The following is an 18,882-nucleotide window of genomic DNA, read 5'->3' as shown; positions in this document are numbered from 1 at the left end:
AAAATGGGTAAAATGCTTGTCAAAAAGCTGCCCTTTAGTCACGATTCACACTGGTGGGAGGGAGGCGAGAGAAGTCATCTTCAAGTGCTTTAATTCAGAAGTCCTTTTCAGGACAAAGCAAAAGCTGCACGTACTACACTCATGCGCATTGTAGAAAATGGTCCTATTAATTGTAGAAATTTCTTGAAATGTGACACGCTAGACCTTATGTTGAGACCGACACTTCGCATGCCTTGTTGTATTAGCTGGAAGCCTTGTTGAATTAGCTGGAAGCCTGGAAGGACGTCGCGAGACCTTACCTTGAGCGAAGGCCCCAACCTTAGCTGCTTCCCGTCATGGCAGCTCCCTCTCCAGCCGCCCTCATGAAGTATCGGCACCTTGGTCGCACCGGCTTGAAGGTTAGCGTGCTCTCTTATGGTGCTTGGGTCAGCTTTGGCAACCAGATCGAAGTGCAAGCTGCCAAGGTCCTGCTTGCAAAATGCCGAGAGTATGGGGTGAACTTCTTTGATAATGCAGAGGTATATGCCAACGGCAAGGCAGAAGAGATCATGGGGCAGGCCATTAAGGAGCTTCAATGGAAGAGATCTGATTTAGTCATCTCCACGAAGATTTTCTGGGGCGGCCAAGGCGTGAACGATGTCGGTCTCTCTCGCAAACATATTATTGAGGGTACACAAGCCTGTCTCCGACGCCTGCAGATGGACTATGTCGATGTGCTCTTTTGTCACAGACCTGACACTAGTACTCCTATCGAGGAGACTGTGCGAGCCATGAACTATGTCATTGACAAGGGTTGGGCCTTCTATTGGGGCACCAGTGAGTGGGATGCCCAACAGATTACTGAAGCCTGGGCAGTTGCCTCCCGTCTTGGCTTGATCGGCCCTGCAGTTGAGCAACCTCAGTACAACCTGCTCGCGCGCGATCGGGTACGCTATACTCTCTGCTTGTTGTTGTTTTTTCTCTTTGCTTTACAGCTGTTGAAATTTTAAATAACGTGCTTTTAAGGCTCTCTGTGTGGCCGTGAGAGTAGCATATTTCAGATTATCCTGAGACTCCAGTTCTGTTATTTTTGCCAATCAAGAAAGAGTTGTGCATCCTTGGTGGTGTGCCTTTGTTTGTTTGTGTTGGTATTGAATTTTTCGCACAGATGTTCAAGTTGTGTCATCCATGAGCTCATATTGTATTTGTTTTATGAAATTTGCTTCACCTTTGCAAGTTTGGAGACCAATTCTGCAAGGATGCCTAAAAATGGCAAATTACCCACAAGAACGTGCATCTGGTGTGCAATTTGGCCATTCTCTTAATTATGGGCCTTTTTGTTGATTGCAAGAAACTAGCTCCCTAGCATCACGGTAAGAAGGATTGTAAGTTTGATGGATCTTCCCACAAATGAAGGTCCACAAAGATGCTAGTCCTAGATCCTCTAGGTTTTTGCCCAACATGAAACTGCCATCACACATCAGGCTAGTCCTGGGCTACATACTAACGTCGATACGCAAAACGGCTAGGTCAACTCACTAGCCTTATACAAATAATTCAGCAAAGAGGGTTACGCAAGGATCCTATGGATTCGTCCAAAAATGCATGTCTTGCGAATAGATTTGCGAAGTGCTAGACGAGATTCTCCAGTCTATAAGTTTTTGGGGCATGGTGGCATGTCCACACATCACTTGAGCCCCCGTGCTAATTTGTTTCATGTATCCGCATCTGATTGAATGGCCAGATTTTCGAGAGGGACCCAAGATTAGGTGCAACTTTGTGCAATCAATTCCTAAACACAACAAAATCAAGAGACTGCAACACTAAGCTAAGCGATGAATAGACTTTTGAGCTTGACATTTTTATGGAGTTTTTAAAAATTCCTTCAAAGATAGTCTATAGATGATGAAAGAGTTCGACTCCCAAGGATATCAAGCAAGGTAACCACCTAATCAAAGGGAAAACATAATGAAGATAGAACAACCTTATGGTTCGGCTACATATACTTGTGCCCTACTAGCCCCATCCCATGTGGTACTTGTCCTATGCATCCTCAATGCTAAACCTTAAACATACTTTCCACTAACCCTCTAGTAGCCCCATCCCATGTGGTACTCGTCCTCTGCATCTTCAACCCTAAACCTTAAAACATTCTTTCCACTCACCCTCTAGTAGGTGGTGTTCATATCCGATTGAGTTCTATCAAAGTTGCAAATAGCCATGTGTGTCATTACTAGCTACATGTATTCATTCGGCACATCAAACAGATGGTAGAAAGTCACATCATGCCAGGTCTCTGTAAGAATTTTGGCTTTCCCATTTTCCTCGTACCTCCCCTCAAAAAGAGTTTGTGTCCTCAAAATACAATGGGAAAAGATTGAATGATGCCAATAACCCTTGCATAACTCTCAGTGCAAATTAGGCATAGTCATTTGACCAAGCAGTTTTGCATATCTACTGGCACCCTAGGAATAGTGTGATGCATGGTTGCAGTTGGGTGTCGAGTGTAATCATGAAGCATGATGTGCATTAGCATGTGCATGTGTGAATGGATGGGTGTTGAAGGTACTTGATTATTGAACTAATGGTGACGACACAAAATTTAAGGGGGGTTTTTATAAAAAATTGACACACACACTTATTTTAACTTTTGTTAAACTTAACTTGAGACCCTTAAGACTCACATTAGGAGGCAATGAGACATAAGAAGTAGAAGAGTCTAATTCAAGGTGCCCTTGTCTAGTAGCCACTTCGGGCATTTTGGATTGGTAGGCCAAGCTTGCTTGAGAATCGAGATTGCAAGTTTTGGAGGGCAATCTTTACTTCCCTTTCAATGCTAGTGCAACTAGACAAGGCACTTTGCACCCAAGGAGGAGAAGGTTCACAAGACCGAGGCTAAACCTCTTGGGGTTTTGAATTGTTGAATCAATCTTCTGACATCCAAGAATGCAGTAGATAGATCTCCATTGGTTGCATTATTGTAGCTAAACATTTGGCCAACCAAGGGAGGTACTTTAGTTTAAACTTCAAAGGCTGAATCAAACCTCGGTCTGCCAGCCAACAAAGGACCTCCATGGGCTGCATTATTTTAGCTAAACCTTCAGGTTTTAGCCTTGGCACTTCAACTTTCCTAATGAGGTATGAAATGAAATTTGGAATTTCCCAAGGTGTCATCCAAGTGTCTTTGTCTTTGCAGTCATAGTTTTAGCCTATGGATCTGCAAATTGCAGCCTTAAGATACCTCCTTTTTGGGAATTTTTTTTGACAAGCATGTAAATGGGAAGGTGGGGTATTGTTTTCACTCTTCTGTCTTGGAAATGTACTTGCACAATGAGAAGGGTGTATATAGAGAGACTGATCTTTTGGGTCTATAAGCTCAACAGAGAGAGTCCACTGGAGAGAGAGGATTCTCTTCTAGAGCGTGAATCCTTCACTCTTTTCTACTACTTGGTATGCTGACAAAGTTTCCTTCTTGACTAGCAAAGAAGCTTCTCTAACCGAACGAAGAAGGAATGAATAAGTGAACAAGAAGAAAATAGAAATATTTGTTCTCTTGTTGCTAGCTGAAAAATGTGGTGATTGCTTGTTCCATGTGCATGCTAATGCTTCTTTTTTGGTTGTAATGGAATAGAGGAGACTTCTGAGCATAGTGAATGTATTTTAAGCCCCATGGATTGATGTCTAGGGGCTGAAAAAATGCTTCTTTTCACCCAATTGGAGCAATATCAGCTTGGTTGGTATCGTTCTTCAACGAATCTCGCCATTCCAAACTCAGTTCAAGGTGTGTATGGGCTGAAAACGATGTATCACAGTCTTCTATCACGAATTTCTTGGGAGAACTCTTTATGGACTCGGGAGTAGATGTTACCAGGTTGGACACTAAGAGGACAAACTTTAAAGTCAAAGCTGAAAACAAGGCACACTATGAGCCGGAACGACTGGGCCCTCCCTCAAAATTTCTCTTTATTTATGGGAGAATTGTACATAGTATCATGAGTAATACAACACAAGACTTCCATACCGATGCAAGTGAAAATTTAGCATTGCAACAAGTGAAGGTCGATGTTGATTTTCCAAGTCGTTTGTTCCTTCTATCTACTCTCTCAAGTGCCCGTGTTCTCCTCCATCTGATTGCAATTGTCTTCCAAACAAGAAGCCACAATCTTCGCAAGCATGTAGTACAAGAGAATGCACACACTAGAGTGGATTGAACAAAGCCTTATCGATGGAAGTCGTTGAATGGAGAAAAGTGGTAAAGAATGATGAAAAGAGGTTCCCCCAAGGTAGATATGGCATGGAAATCTTCAAAGTGCAGAAAAGTGCTGCAAAAAACGGACTTCGGTGCTCCGTTGAGCGGAGTACCATGCACGATGTCTTCTAGCCCTTGGTTTCCTTGCCCATTTTTTGCGGCTTTGGATGGTGTGCTTTAGTCCACAATGCAATTAGTATGTTAGCGGATGTTCTTTAGCCATTTCAATGGCTGCCTCGTCTTTCGGATTTGTGGTGTGACGGTTACTCTTCTGAGTGCATTTGAGCAGTAGATCCTATGCCTTGTCTTCCAGATTGATCTGTGGAGACTGTACCATTCTGGTTGCACCTACTTCCCTTATTTTAGACTGTCATGTTATTTCATACAGGTGGATAATGGTCCTTTTCGGACTAGGAACTAGTTACAGTTAGCCATGATATTCTTCACAGTGGGGAGACGGTCTTCTTGGTTCTCCCAGATATGGTTCCAGGTTCCACAGGTATATTTCCTTTCGGATTCACCTACCCCGGGTGATCCAATTACACAGGCATAGATTGTGGAGAGTTATGACAATTATCCATGGTTCGGGTGTTCTCCCTTCAGAGGGGGATTTGGAGCTAGCTTGGGAGTGAGTGTCCGCGGACTACTTCCTTTCAGTACCAGTGGTTCCATGTGCAACGGATAGGATTGACAGCCTATTTGGTGGCTTTCTATAGCACCTTGTTCTTCTTTGCATAGCTTAGGTGCAGGGTCTCTTGATCTTGCCGTGTTAGCTGGAGTCTCAGTATTGATGTGCATTGTGTGTTCCTTTCTGTTGGATGTTGGTTCCCGATTCACTTTGAGAGTGGGGTGATGCGCTCGGGATGTGTTCCAGACAGATGAAGATCAATAGTAGTTTCACTCTCAATTCTGATGAAGTTCCATTAGATACAATTTACTATCAAAAATTGTGTATGATGGTTGGTGCACTTCTTTGGTTCTTCGTCATCGAACAGTCGATTCCTTAGTAGCCTCGGTTGTCCCATTCTTTGGACTTCCCATAGCAACTTGGAGATTTCGGCATTTTGCCTATGAAAAGGGATGACATAAGGACGGTGACTAAAATACAGGAAAGCATCACGAATGAAACATTCGAACAATGCGTGCTGACTAATTATTCGAACACATAATACTTCTCGTGGGGGTTCTTTGGACCTCGACTCGAGAGCCAAGATCTGTTCTTCGTGATCTATCGAATTTGCAATGAGGTTAGCTTCACTAGAAAAAAGTATCAACACGCAAAGACACCACATCCAGGGCCAGGATTCCCAAATAGGTATGTACATGATAGCGACTGCAGCAATCGCTTTAGTATATATCACAATATGTACATTATTGATTTTCTTTCCATGAATCAAGAAGTGTCAAAAACAAGGTGAACGACATCCACCCCCTCTGAACCTGCACATCCTTCAATATGTGCCAACTTGATTTCTTGTTTGTTTGCGTACACCTTGATTGTAAACATCCAATGAGAGACACAATAAGCACATAGTTCCCACTTATATCATAAAGAAAGCATACAATATTTTTTTATAAGAGCACAACCATATGCTAATAATGCATTCCCTAGATTGATAGGCATAAAGTTAGAGGGACATACATGAAGAACATCAAAGCATTTCCCTCTATCAAAGGGCATATAAGTACACCAACAAAGACCATAATCATTATAATGTCCTCCCGGGTCATATGGTGTTGGAAATAGGGTTGCAGAGAAACACACACAGTTTGGAGAAGACAAAGGAAGCTCAAGGCACACAATAGAGAGTGTGTTAATAATGAACAACTTGCTTGCGATCCAATTTTGTTTTTCTTTCTGCGGTCGCTAAGCGTACTTGCTCGAGCTCACGCTCTGAGGCTGCCATTTCTTCTTTGTCCGCCAAGCGTGCTTGCTCGCGCTCACGCGCTAAGGGAGGTTGCCATTCTTTCTTCGTGTTCACGATCCAAGATTGCCCGTCTTTCTATGTGTTCTCTGTTGTCGTAACATCATGTCCATCATCGACTTGACCAAAGCCTCCGTCGGATTTGGTGCAATCCGTGGCATAGCTGGGGAAGGGGGAGGGTTGGAAAAACCTCTTGGTGGGGAAAATTCTTCTTCGCCTCTTCCATGCTCATCACCTCCATGCGAAATATCCATTCCGCTTCGGGTAATGACTATACACTGAAGTCGTGGGTTCTTAAGTTCTTGAGGGTCTTGGGTTCTTGGGGTTCTGGAGTCTTGAGGTTCTTGAGGGTCTTGAGGTTCTTCTTTCGCTTGCAATCTGTGTTAGAGAAGGATCTTCTCTTTACCTGAGCTCTTCTCTTTTCCATGGGCGCACTAGCACCCCTTGGCGGCCTTACGCTCACACCAAGGTTGCTTTTTCCCACCTCACGTCGATTGGCCGGCTGCTAAGTGCACTGTCCGCTCTCGATGAGTGAAAAGAGAAACAAGGGGCGGCTGGACAAGCCCTTCTTTCTTGGGTTTCCTGTCACTCTTCAAAAACACGATAGGAATCGACACGCCCAAGTGGACTTGGGTTATGTACGACCGCAACAAGCAAAAAAATTCTTGTGGTTCTTTCCTTGAGTGATACGGAACACTGCCAAAGCTCTGATACCAATGTAAGGTGCAACGGATGTGAATGTTGAACTTTGCTCAAGATGAGTGCTCCGAACTGTGCTCAAGGTTCCTTTTACTTCCGGAAGGGAGAGCCTTCCGTTCCTTTAGTGAGAGAGTGCAATGGACACAAACAAAGTGGTGAACACTGTGTATGAAGGTGCATGAGACTGAGAGATAGAGAGAGAAGAATACGACCCCAGAATGTTGTCAAACCTTCCTCTGAAGGCCCCACTCTCTATGGTGAGAGCGGTCTACTATTGATCGCACAAAACTCTACAATGCTTTGGACTTGCCGACGGTATCGACGACAATGAGGACGACGACGAGACGGGCTGAAATCCGAAAACGCTAATGGCTGAAATCTGCAAATCTTTATCTGCTGAATTCTGTCTCCATGTCGGCGACGACGGCGATGACGACGATGCAACGACGACACGTTGAAAACGCAGATGCTGAAATTCTGCGTTTTCCGGGCTGAAACTGCAAACCGTGGCTGATCTGACCGTACGGCGAGGATCTGCTGCGGGAAGGTGAGATTTGCGAGGTTTGGGGACTGCGGTACGGTGTCTAAATGCTGAAAACTGAAAACGCTAAGGCTATGGCTGAATCTGTCGCCGTGATTCTGCAAAACACCGAGGCTAATCTAGAAATTCAAAACACTGGGCTGATCTGGAGCTAGATGCAAAAACGCTAGGCTATTTGCTGGAGATGCTATTGCCGAAGCTGATCTGCCATGCAAAAACGCCAGCTTATGGGGATGAAAAATGTTAGGCCTTGCTGTTGCAAAAACGCTAGGTTTACTGATGGGGAGAATCTTGCCGAGAAGGTGCTTGTTGAACTCTTGTTCCTGTTGCCTCTTCTGCCAGAAAGTGCTAGTGCTAGGTTTCATATTTACTTGCTTGGTCAGTTTGCCCTACCCAGTTTCCCAACAAAAGTCACTTAAAAATAATAAGTGAAAATTTGCTAAAATAGGGAAAATAGGTCTATGCACTGTAAAATTGCTCTTGATGGGTTTTGATTGAAATCTGATGGTCATGCTGTGTGTAACGAGAGGATATGCATCTATTCTAAGTGCCTGGTCATGCATGGTCTGCGAACAAACTCGCAAACATGCCAGAACACTTCCTAATCTAGGCTGACTGAATTGACTGAACCCATGTCAGGAAGTAGCTTGTCCACGTACACATAGGGTTAGATGTGCACGTGACATACCTCTTCTGGCTCAAGGTTAACCGGCTGATTATCAATTTCAGCTTGTGGTAATGCATCATGAGGCTCTTTTTCAACATCAATGAGTGGCATGGAAGGTTGAAATCTAATTGTTTTCTTGTCAGCATCAGGTTTTGTAGCATTCTTAAGCAATTTTGCCTCATTGAATACTACATCTCGGCTGTGAATTACCTTTCTAATTGTGGTAACCACGCTCTATAGCCCATTTCACCTTCTTCCCCATAACCTAGGAAGACTCGCTTAATGGACTTCATACCAAACTTTGTTCTCAAGTCATTGCGTATATGGACGAAAGCTTCGCAGCCAAATACTTTCAAATGGTCATAAGAAGCAGGTTTGCCAGACCAAACCTCCTATGGAATGTCATTTTTCAACGTACTATTAAGAGAGCGATTGCAAATATGAACTGCAGTTTTCAATGGCTCCCCCCAAAACTCTTGGAAAAGATTAGCGGTGGACAACATGCAACGCACTCTCTCACATAAAGTACGATTATACCTCTCAGCCACACCATTAGAAGACGGATTATAAGGGGCTCTCAACTCTCTTTTAATCCCATTTTCATCACAAAAATGCTGAAATTCAGCAGATACATACTCTCCTCCATTATCAGATTGAGACATTTAAGCTTAGTACTCTTTTGCGTAGTGACAAAAGCATGAAACTTCTTAAAAGCATTAAAAGTCTCGCTCTTACTTTTCAACCGATGCACCCATCCTTTCCTAGTACAATCATCAACAAATGTAACAAAATACAATGCACCACCAAAAGACTTAATAGGCATAGTGCATACATCGGAGTGAATAAGATCAAGAGAATTAGCTTTGCGAGGGACATCAGAGCAATAAGAAGATTTCTTTTGCTTTCCATAAAGACAATCATTACAAAAGTCCAAGTTTTTGCCTTTTACCAACCCTCTTCAGACAGGAAAGCACATCAATACCCCTTTGGCTCATATGGCCAAGTCTCTTATGCCATAATTCCGTATGTGAAGCAACTTCAGCAACAACAAGAAACTTGCCAGGCAAAGCTTTGCATCGAAGATAGTACAAAGTACCTCTTTTAGACCCTTTTGTAACAAGCATAGAGCCCTTAAGCAACTTCCATGAACCCCCAGCAAAGATGGTAGTATAACCATGTGTATCTAACTAGCCAACAAATAGCAAACTTTTCGTAATGCTTGGTACAAACCTGACATCATTCGACACAAGCTCTTGACCATTGTTAAGAGCCAATCGTATGGTACCCATCCCCTCAATATTGCAAGCAAAATTATCACCAAGGTACACCTTGCCATAATTGCCTCCAGCATATGTAGCAAAACACTCCAAAGATGGAGTCGCATGGAAAGAGGCATCGGAATCTACTATCCAAGACTGAGATAGGCCATCATTAGCACTAAGTAATGCATCAATGATATTTTTCTTCGAGATAAGCACGTCTGCTGCATTAGCTATCACCAAATCTGAGGGGCATGAAGCCGCATTAAAGATTTCCTCAACGTCTGACAACTCCTCAATGACCACACTAGATACATTTGCATTCTCAGCATCATTGAAGGAATCAGCTGCTGATTTTTCCCCTTTCTTCTTCTTATCTTGCTTTTCCTTCTTCCTTTCCTGCTCTTTCTTGAAATACCTGCAATCGGGTCCCTTTCTGCCACATTGATAACAAGTGACATCCTTATCCTTTGTCTTGCTCTTACTTTTATTTTGAGTTTTGTTGCCCGTATCATGCTTTTGATTTCTACCTCTTGCATTGTAGGCAGAATTGTCACCTTCCCCACTAGACTTGTGTCTAATCTCTTCATTGAGAATAGACCCTCTCACACCGTCATACGTGAGGGTGGGACTGTTGCTCAAGGAGACAACCAAGGTTTCCCAAGTATTTGGCAATGTGATAAGCAAGAAAATAGCTTTCAACTTATCATTGAATTGCTGAAGTCCACTGTCCTACAATTGACTCAACACACTTGTAAAAGCACTCAAATGCTCAGTAGCTGACTTCGAGTCATCAAGCTGCATATTCACCAACTTTCGCATCAAATGCACTTGTTTACATGCGTGGTGTTTTCATAATTGGCCTTTAGCTTTTGCCATATTGCATAAGCAGAGTCCAAACGCTTGATGTTCGTCAAAATGTCATCATTGATAGCCATTTTGATGTAGGCCATAGCCTTCTTATTCAACCTAGTCCACTCTTCGTCAGACAAACCTGGCGGCTTATTGTGTTCCAATGCATCTTCACAATCCTTCAAGAAAAGGATACCTTACATGCGTTCCTGCCAAAGATCGAATCCTTGACCATCGAATCGTTTGATTTCCATCAAACTTTTAGTGTCAGACGCGGAATAGGAAGATGCCATCTTAATTCAAGCACAAGTGTGTATACAAGAGAGATGCAATAGGCTGAAAATTTCAGCAAATAGTAGCAACCACAAGACTTTGCATACAAAGAGCCATAGTTTCTTTACATGAAACAATCCAAATCTGAAATTTCAGCTGAAATGTGCAATTTCAAGCACCTACACTCAGCTTTTCACTCAATTTGCCGCGACAAACGTCAATACATGTATTCCCACAACTTTGGTACACCTGCATATTGCTGTTTTGGACTGTTTTGACAATTTTGGTGACTCTTGACTCCGGAAACAAGGGGCTTCGCAATGGAAGTGAAATTGATTGCGGGAGAGCAAATTTAATTTGCTGTCCAACATATTGCGTAGGGCTGTTTTGAAACCCTAGGGCTCTGATATCAATTGAAATCGCGAAGCTGAGGGTGCCGGTAGGTGCGCGTCGCGATGTAGTGCAAGATTGGGGCAAGAAGCAGGAGGCAAGAGTGCACAAAGAGCTAGCGCTAGAGATCGAAGCAGGGAGAGAGAGTGCTCCTACGATTTTGGGGAAAACTCAATGATTGAGTTTTTGGGCTTTCCCACTTTTATTATAAGTGACTTTAAAAAATGTGTCCAGGTCCAATGTGAACCTCGACAAAGTATAAAAATATACAATAGAGGTGATTTAGAGCCTTTAACCCAACAAAGTGTAGATCTTCACCAAATTCAATTCGGCTGCATCTGACAGCATCAAAAGAAGTCATGCACAGGAGAAGCAATCTGGCGAATGAATCTATGATAACACAAACCAAGAAAGCTTGGTACATCATGTACACTTTGCAAGTCTGGCCAATTGCGGATTATGTTAACTTTTGCAAGATCCATCCGTTCCCCATCTTTTGATACAATGTGCCCCAGATATTGTATCTCTCACAAGAAGAATTTGCTTTTCTTAGCGTTGATAAACAATCGATGCTTGTGAAGTTCTTTAAACACGATTTCTACATGACCTCTGTCATCGTTCTCATTCTTTGAAAACACAAGAATGTCATAAAAAATTACACATGTAAACTTTCTATACTCACGAAAAATGCGATCCATCATTCTATTGAAGGTAGCTGGTGCATTTGTGAGACCAAAGGGCATGATATTCATAATGACCAAAAGATGTGCGAGATGTAGTTTTATGTACATCTTCAGGCACCACTCGAACTTGGTGATACCCACTTCACATGCTGAGCCACTTAATTTGTCTAGGATATCATCTATGCGTGGGGAAACCAATTCTTGATGGTGAGCTTGTTCAAAGCTTGATAATCCACACACACGTGATAGTATTTGTCCTTTTACACTAGAGGTAAAGGTGAATAAAAGGGAGAAGAGCTAGGTTGAACCAAACACTTCTCAATAAGCTCATGCACTTATTTGAGGATCGTGAGGCACTCACATGATAGGTTGGCTCATTAGGGGGTGAGGTTCCTAGCTCAAGATCAATACAATGATCTTTTGGACGTGCCGGTGATAGCTCATTTGGTAACTCATTGGCAAAAAATCTCTCATATGCATGTAAAAATTTCACCCTTTATTCAATAAGAATGTCTACTTGTGCAATACATTCATCCTCATGCTCTTTTACAAACATCTCATAAGCAAACATACTCTTGTCATTATCTTTTTGATTTGTACATGAGATACAAGAGGTATGGTATCACCCTCTTCCCCAACAACTATTACATGTTCACGACCTTTGTATTTAAAAGAGATCCTATTGGTTTTGTAAGCTTTTTGTGGATCAATACATATGCGCCAAATACACCATATCGACTAAAAAGAGCAACAAGAAAGTTCTCATGATCCAAATAGTTTTGAATATGTATGTGTAGCTTTTCAAGGATCGGTGTAGCTTGAGCCTCTTTTCCAACAAAAGCCGATCCTGCTTCAATTTGAGGATCCATGTCTGCTACATCAATATCCAAAGCATACGCCATTTGTATAGATATGAAATTTTGAGCTGCACAATCATCAAACATAGAGAGAGCGGGTTGATCCTTTAAGATGTTCCCAAGCCTCGCATACAAGTCTTGCTTTGTCTTCATGTAGACTGTAGTGCATCCCCTTGTACATCCGGAATCATATGCACTTTAGGCTTTGCATTCTTATTCTCATCATTCTTCTTCTTTTTGGGCCAATCTTTGACCGTGTGCTCTTTGCTGCCACAAGTAAAGCACTTGCCTTCACACTTTTCTCTTTTTTAGCTCCAAAGTAAGCCCATAAGTTGCAGGTTTGAATGGACGCTTCTTGAAAGGCTTCTTCTTAACTTTCCAAGCTGATTTGGTGGAGGTTGCTTCCTTCGTAGGAGTCACATCCTTGTTGGTTTGCAAAATATTCAATTCCAATGCCTTTGTGGCAAGAGCTGAATCAATAAGCTGAGGTAAAGTATCCTTAGAATGCAACTTCCAACTACCAAAGGCAATGCAAACCATCACTCAAAGATGGGACAAAATTAGACAATTAGAGGGTGAGAAGGTTCTCCAATATGTAGAAAACTTTTCTGATGTGGGTGAAGATTTCATTGCCAAAAGCAATATCAAACTGAGAAACAAATGCCAACACTTTGCTTGTATCATACTCATCAGAGAATACATCAAACTTCACGGACTTATTCTTGTCCTTGAAGTCTTTAGGCTCCATGGATTTGTTTGCATCACTCGAGTGTTACAAGTCCAAATGACACTTAATGGAGCTGCTGGTTGATGCATTACTTCCCCTTTTGAAGAAGGTATTGGCGGCTGAATATCACAATTTTTTCATTCTAATGGCTTTATGTGTAGGAACACGTTCTCCCACTTAATTCCTATCAAATGCATGCTTTGAACCATGTTTTGCATGGGCATGTGACCATGGTGTGCATGTGACCATGGTGTGCATGTGATTGAATATGCAGCCCATGACTTGATCGATGCGCGTTAAGATTTCGAGTTGAAAGTTGTGCACTTTCCACATCATTCATTGCTTGCGACTGTTGTGCATAAAGCAAGTGTTCTCTTGCTGCCGTGGATGCATTCCCGCTCAGCCACCTAACAACCATCTCAGAGTGCGCACACCTTCTGACCTCGCTATCTCTTTGTATTTTTAGCTGATGATTTTCTTCAGTTTTGTTCACGCTTCTCTTGGAGGTCAAGTTTTAGCATTGACTTTTAAGTTCTGGATCTCGAAACTGTGGTTAGTGAAAGTTGAAAGTTGAATCTGATTATGAATGTCTTTGTCGTGTCATATAGTCCATAATAGATATATCATATCCAACTTATGTCTAGGCTTTGCAAGAAAATTTTATTTGGGGTCCTTGAAAAAGATGTCTAGTACACGTATTTTACTTAAACGTATTATATGTCCTGTCTGGTACCTGGTTGCAATGCTCTGTAGACCTAAACACAAAATCAAAACAAACCAAGGGCCGGGAAGGCTATGCTTTAAAATCAGGGAAAGCTGAATTGGAGATAATGAAGTTGCTAAGATGACAACTGATTTCTGTACTAAGGATAATGTAGTATGGCTCTCTCTCTCTCTCTCTCTCTCTCTCTCTCTCTCTCTCTCTCTCTCTCTCTCTGTGTTGGTCTCTCTTTGATGGTTACTTTTGACAGGTGGAGGTAGAGTATGCACCCCTCTATCAGAAGTTCGGTTTGGGTTTGACCATATGGAGCCCGCTCGGATCTGGTGTTCTTACAGGCAAATACTCTCTAAACAGCCCTCCACCTGCTGACAGCCGTTTTGCCTTGGAGAACTACAAGGTGAACATGCAGTCCTCTAAAAGCAGGAAGAAGCACTTGTCGTAGGATTGTTCTGACTCATTTCTTTTTCTTGCAGAACTTGGCAAGTAGGAAACTTGTTGATGAAATTCTGCAGAAAGTGGATGCTTTGAGGCCTATTGCAGTAAAGTTGAATGTAACACTTGCCCAATTGGCCATTGCATGGTGTGTCAAGAATGAAAATGTCAGTACAATTATAACTGGGGCTACAAAAGAGCAGCAGGTATCTTTCTTCTTTCTTCTTTTGAGCGATTGTGGGTCAATGTATTTCTGAGCTGACATGTAAGATTTTTTGTCTTGCAGGTAGTTGAGAACATGGAGTCTTTGAGAGTTGTGGATATGTTGAAAGATGAAATCCTGACCGAGATTGAAGATATCGTAAAGAGCAAGCCTAAAAAGCCAGAGACATTTCGATAAATACAGCTCAAGTAGGGTTCAGTTGAGTGAAGAGCATAATCATGTTAGCCATGGAATTCTGACATTAATAAACATAGTGCCCATGATACTCTTATTTTCTACATAAATATGGTTGAACTTGTATGGACTTTTGTGTATTTTGCTGCTTGTTCTAATGATGTGCAAATTGTTTAAAATAGCCAAAGCTTTGTAAGCGACTTGTGTTTTGTTAGATTTGTTGCCATGTATATCTCATAATTGAACTCTATAAGCTTTCAGGTAAGTGCATGATTTAGATGGTCTGCCCGAGAACCTGCCTTTTTGGGTTAACTCTTGTTGTGCATTTCACATTACGTTTGGATTTACTAAGGGTTCTATCGAATGCCTTTTAAATATGGGGAAACTCATGTCTCATTTTTTTATACTATGAGATGTCTCTCTGCTCAATTTCTCGTTCACAAAGAAGAAATTTTAGAATTTGCACATGTAGCGCAACATCATGTCTAGCTCCCAGCCTCCCCTCGTCACTATATGGCACGGCCATATGGCTCAGAAGGGATCTAGGGCCCAAATTTGGGGGGGACAAGGTGGCTTTAATCTCAACCGTTGAATCATGCAGTGAACTTGGGGTGAACTGGTGGTGAGTTAGGGGCGGGTAAACTAAGGTGTGATCATGTGCCATGCCAACATGGGCAGCGACACGCACTAGTGTGGTGGTAGGCATTGGGGTGGCAATTGAGAGGTCCCAGGTTTGACCCACATCCCACGAGGCGAGTGAACTAGGGGTGAGCTAAGGGTGTACTCGGGGTGCCATTTTTGCCCTTAGTTCACCCTTAGTTCACCAAAGATCGGATGGCTGAGATCAAAAGTCGCTTTGCACGGCGCCTCGAGTTCACCCTTAGTTCACCCCCTAGTTCACCAAAGATCAGACAATTGAGATCAAAGTTGCTTTGCACCCTCAAATTTGCATGGCGTCTTCCTCTTCCCATTTGAGCGGATTAGCTTGCCCTCTCACTCGTAAGTAGGGAGGCTCAAGGGAGTGAGTGATGGACAGGGAGGCATTTAGCGGAGAAGGTGTGGAGTTGGTTGTGGTTGAGATGGTGCTAAGCTTGGTGTTTTGCAAACCAAGAAGTACACATTAGTAATATGTGGGAATCCACATTGTATTTGTTGGACAATGAGTACCATGCGAAGAAATTCTTGTTTAAAGATTGCACCGAATGTGATGTAACCAAGTTAATATTTTTTGGGACAAGATTCCAATGAATAGAAGGGAGGAGACTATGAAGGTTTTTAAGGATTTTGGAACTAGATAGCTTGATTCACTGATGGTGAGAAGAAGAGCATGTACTTGATTGTGGAAAGAATGCAAAATATTTCTTTTCTTCACGTCTTGTTAGATAATCTCAGAAGCTTTATAAAGCATAACTTCTTTAGGTAGCAGGCCCAATAGGTCAAAGATTGCTTGCCTAACTTTTAAGGTGATGTTGTTGTGTTGGTTGTTGATTTTGCAGAGAATTATTCATTTAAAATGTAGAATGAGATTGAAACCATGCATTGGTGGTCGACCCAAGTAACCATATTGGTGCACATCACTTATGTGAGAAGCTCAGCAGGTACTATTGAGAACACTACATTTTACCATATCAGATGATGAGCTCCATGACATGATGCTTGTTCAACATTGTTTTTTGCTTCCTTGCATGTGGATGAAACAACATGGACATCGTTTGCGCTATAATTAGGTGTGGTCAAATGACAATGCTTCATAGTTTTAAGGCACATGGACCTTTCTATTTTGTGGCAAGGTACCTTCAGTTAACTTGCTTGCACATAAAGCATAATTTCTTTGCTTTGGGACATCGAAAAACACATTATGATGGGTACATGATGTCATCAAGAGAACCCTCAACCAAATGGTTGGCCTATGAAGTGTGCATATGATGTGATTAATTTTCTTAATGCAATATTTCAGCTCATAAGAGAAGCCCATAGGTGTGATATTCAAAGATTTTTTTCACTGGTTTCAAAGGATGATGTGCAATGTAATCTATTGTGGGAATGTCAGCCCATTCTAGGCTCTTGCTTGTTCCATTATGCCGATGGATATTCAATGGAAAACGATGCTCTATACATCTTTGAATGCTCTCATTATATGGTGATCCATGTGTGATTGAGTAGTGGAGTACAATGCAAGAATAGACAATACTTAGATGAATGGAAATATGTCTCTAGTGTACTATTGCCACAGATGGTAGAAGAAGATATCAACAATGATGAAGAGGACGAGGAGGAAAACCGTTTTGTGATGGCCATGCTAATGAATCGAGATTCTATGCTAAAAATGTATGAAGGAAACTCCGAAATGTTGTGTGGAATGTTTTGCATTGGAAAGAACTTTGTAATCGAAGTAGCCGAGGCCAATGAGAACTTCTAGAAACCTTTTGAAGTGCACAAAAACAATGTATCAGAAAATCAAAACATAGAAGAATAAGTGTGTAACAAAATTGTCAGAGGTGGAATAGTAGTTGAAGGCTTGTACTATGGCCAAATTGAAGGCCTATTCGATTAGATACCTTTGGTGATGATCTACACCATTTTATAAGACCCATATGCTTTCCCATGGAGTGTATGCTTGGTTTCTATAACCAATTTAGATTATCAGCTAAAGTATATGAGAATATTTACAACGATATGCCATATGATGATGGGAGTGACCAAGATGTAGGCATGTAAGCTCATCTGCCAAAATTGCAAGTGGGACAATTTGTAATTCTCTCAAATAGAAAAGAGAAATACTTTTTGGCCTTCGTGTATTTCGTTGTTTATTTGTCTTATATTTCATTTTTTGATTTATTGCTACAGTACCAAATTTGGTACTGCGCAATGTTTCTAAATTGTTACTGAAATACAATACCAAATTTGGTATTGTATAGAGTTTCTAAATTGTTATTGAAATAAGAACATAGGTACATATAAGTTAGACACAAAAAGTGTTACTAAAATAAGAACAGAGTAAGTGAAACTGTTACTCAAATAAGAATAGAGGTACATAAGGTAAACACAAAATTCAACATCTATACAAACTGTTTGACACAATACTAGAATTTGTACATAATAGTATCAATCTCCTCTCTCTCTCTCTCTCTCTCTCTCTCTCTCTCTCTCTCTTACAACTATTGTTCATGCCAAGCTAATTAGCTGTACATGGATCACTTGAGGGACTTCTCCAATTGGGTAACCCCGTCGGAAGAGTTTGAGTAATATGCACCATAGTACCAAATTGGACGCCACACAGTCCAGATACTATTATACAGTATTGCATAAAACTTGATTTGTACAACACAATACCAAATTTGGTATTGTACACTAGTCCTAAGCTGTTTTTGAAACCAAAACCTACACTAGAGATACAAAAATTAGCTAAACGTAACCTGATTTCATGCATAATAATACCATATGTGGTACATCTTAGTACAAAATTGGACACCACATAATCCAAATATTATATAGAACTTGTATAACAGAGTATCCAATTTGGTACAACATAGCACCAAATTGGGTACATCACAACACTAAATTTGGCATGGTACAATGTTCTTAGATTGTTACTGAGACCAAAAAATAAAACATGTGTATAGAAATTCAAAACATGGGAATGTTGGCCCATTCAAAATCAAATTGGAACCAAGAAGTTTCAATCTGATACTATAAAGTTAAAAATAGAAGCATTCCACTACCAAAATGACAATGGAAAGTACCAAAATTGGTACTACTACTCATTTAACTGGGTACTACGAAGTACTAACATTGGTGTTGTGTAGTCTCAAAACTAACATTTGATTTAGAGGACTCTTTTACCAAAACCTTTTAAGAAAGACAACATGAATTGCATTACAAAGGTGAATCAAGGAAATAAGACAACGATATAACAAAAAGAGAATTCCTTTGATTCATGCAAATCCTTTTTCTAAGTACAAATTGATGTCATAGTAGCTAAATCTTGTCAGCACATGGCTTCAGACAATGACTTGCAAGGTGCTTTATTTCTTTCTTCTAAGTACAAATTGATGTCATAGTAGCTAAATCTTGTTAGCACGTGCCTTCAAACCATGACTTGCAAGGTCCTTTATTCATTTCATACAAAAAAGCTTCAATAGAGCGATTGAGTTGATGTAGGCACCCGCATCTTCATCCACCATAGAAGCCGTATCCCCTGCAATAGTACCTTCCTTTGCACTTTTTGTCT

General features: G+C 41.4%; 1 protein-coding gene across 1 annotated transcript; it reads left to right on the top strand.

Annotated features, from left to right (window-relative positions):
• Positions 1–220: 220 nt before the first annotated feature.
• On the top strand, positions 221–14,781 carry LOC147455152 (putative voltage-gated potassium channel subunit beta). Its single transcript, XM_086513991.1, has 4 exons — positions 221–926; positions 14,073–14,219; positions 14,296–14,460; positions 14,541–14,781. The coding sequence occupies exons 1-4, from the start codon at positions 336–338 to the stop codon at positions 14,652–14,654; spliced, it is 1,017 nt and encodes a 338-aa protein (XP_086370117.1). The 5' UTR covers positions 221–335; the 3' UTR covers positions 14,655–14,781.
• Positions 14,782–18,882: the final 4,101 nt, after the last annotated feature.

Source organism: Adiantum capillus-veneris, chromosome 6 (assembly GCF_014529385.1).
Source record: "Adiantum capillus-veneris isolate H3 chromosome 6, ASM1452938v2, whole genome shotgun sequence".
Lineage (NCBI taxonomy): Eukaryota > Viridiplantae > Streptophyta > Polypodiopsida > Polypodiales > Pteridaceae > Adiantum > Adiantum capillus-veneris.
This window is presented reverse-complemented; position numbering and strand designations above follow the sequence as displayed.

Bases quoted from the DNA above. Each gene is read 5' to 3' on its own strand.
- LOC147455152 (XM_086513991.1), top strand. From the start codon at position 336: ATGGCAGCTCCCTCTCCAGCCGCCCTCATGAAGTATCGGCACCTTGGT. The intron at 14,220-14,295 runs GTGAACATGCAG...TTTTTCTTGCAG, and splicing joins TTGCCTTGGAGAACTACAAG to AACTTGGCAAGTAGGAAACT. The intron at 14,461-14,540 runs GTATCTTTCTTC...TTTGTCTTGCAG, and splicing joins GGGCTACAAAAGAGCAGCAG to GTAGTTGAGAACATGGAGTC.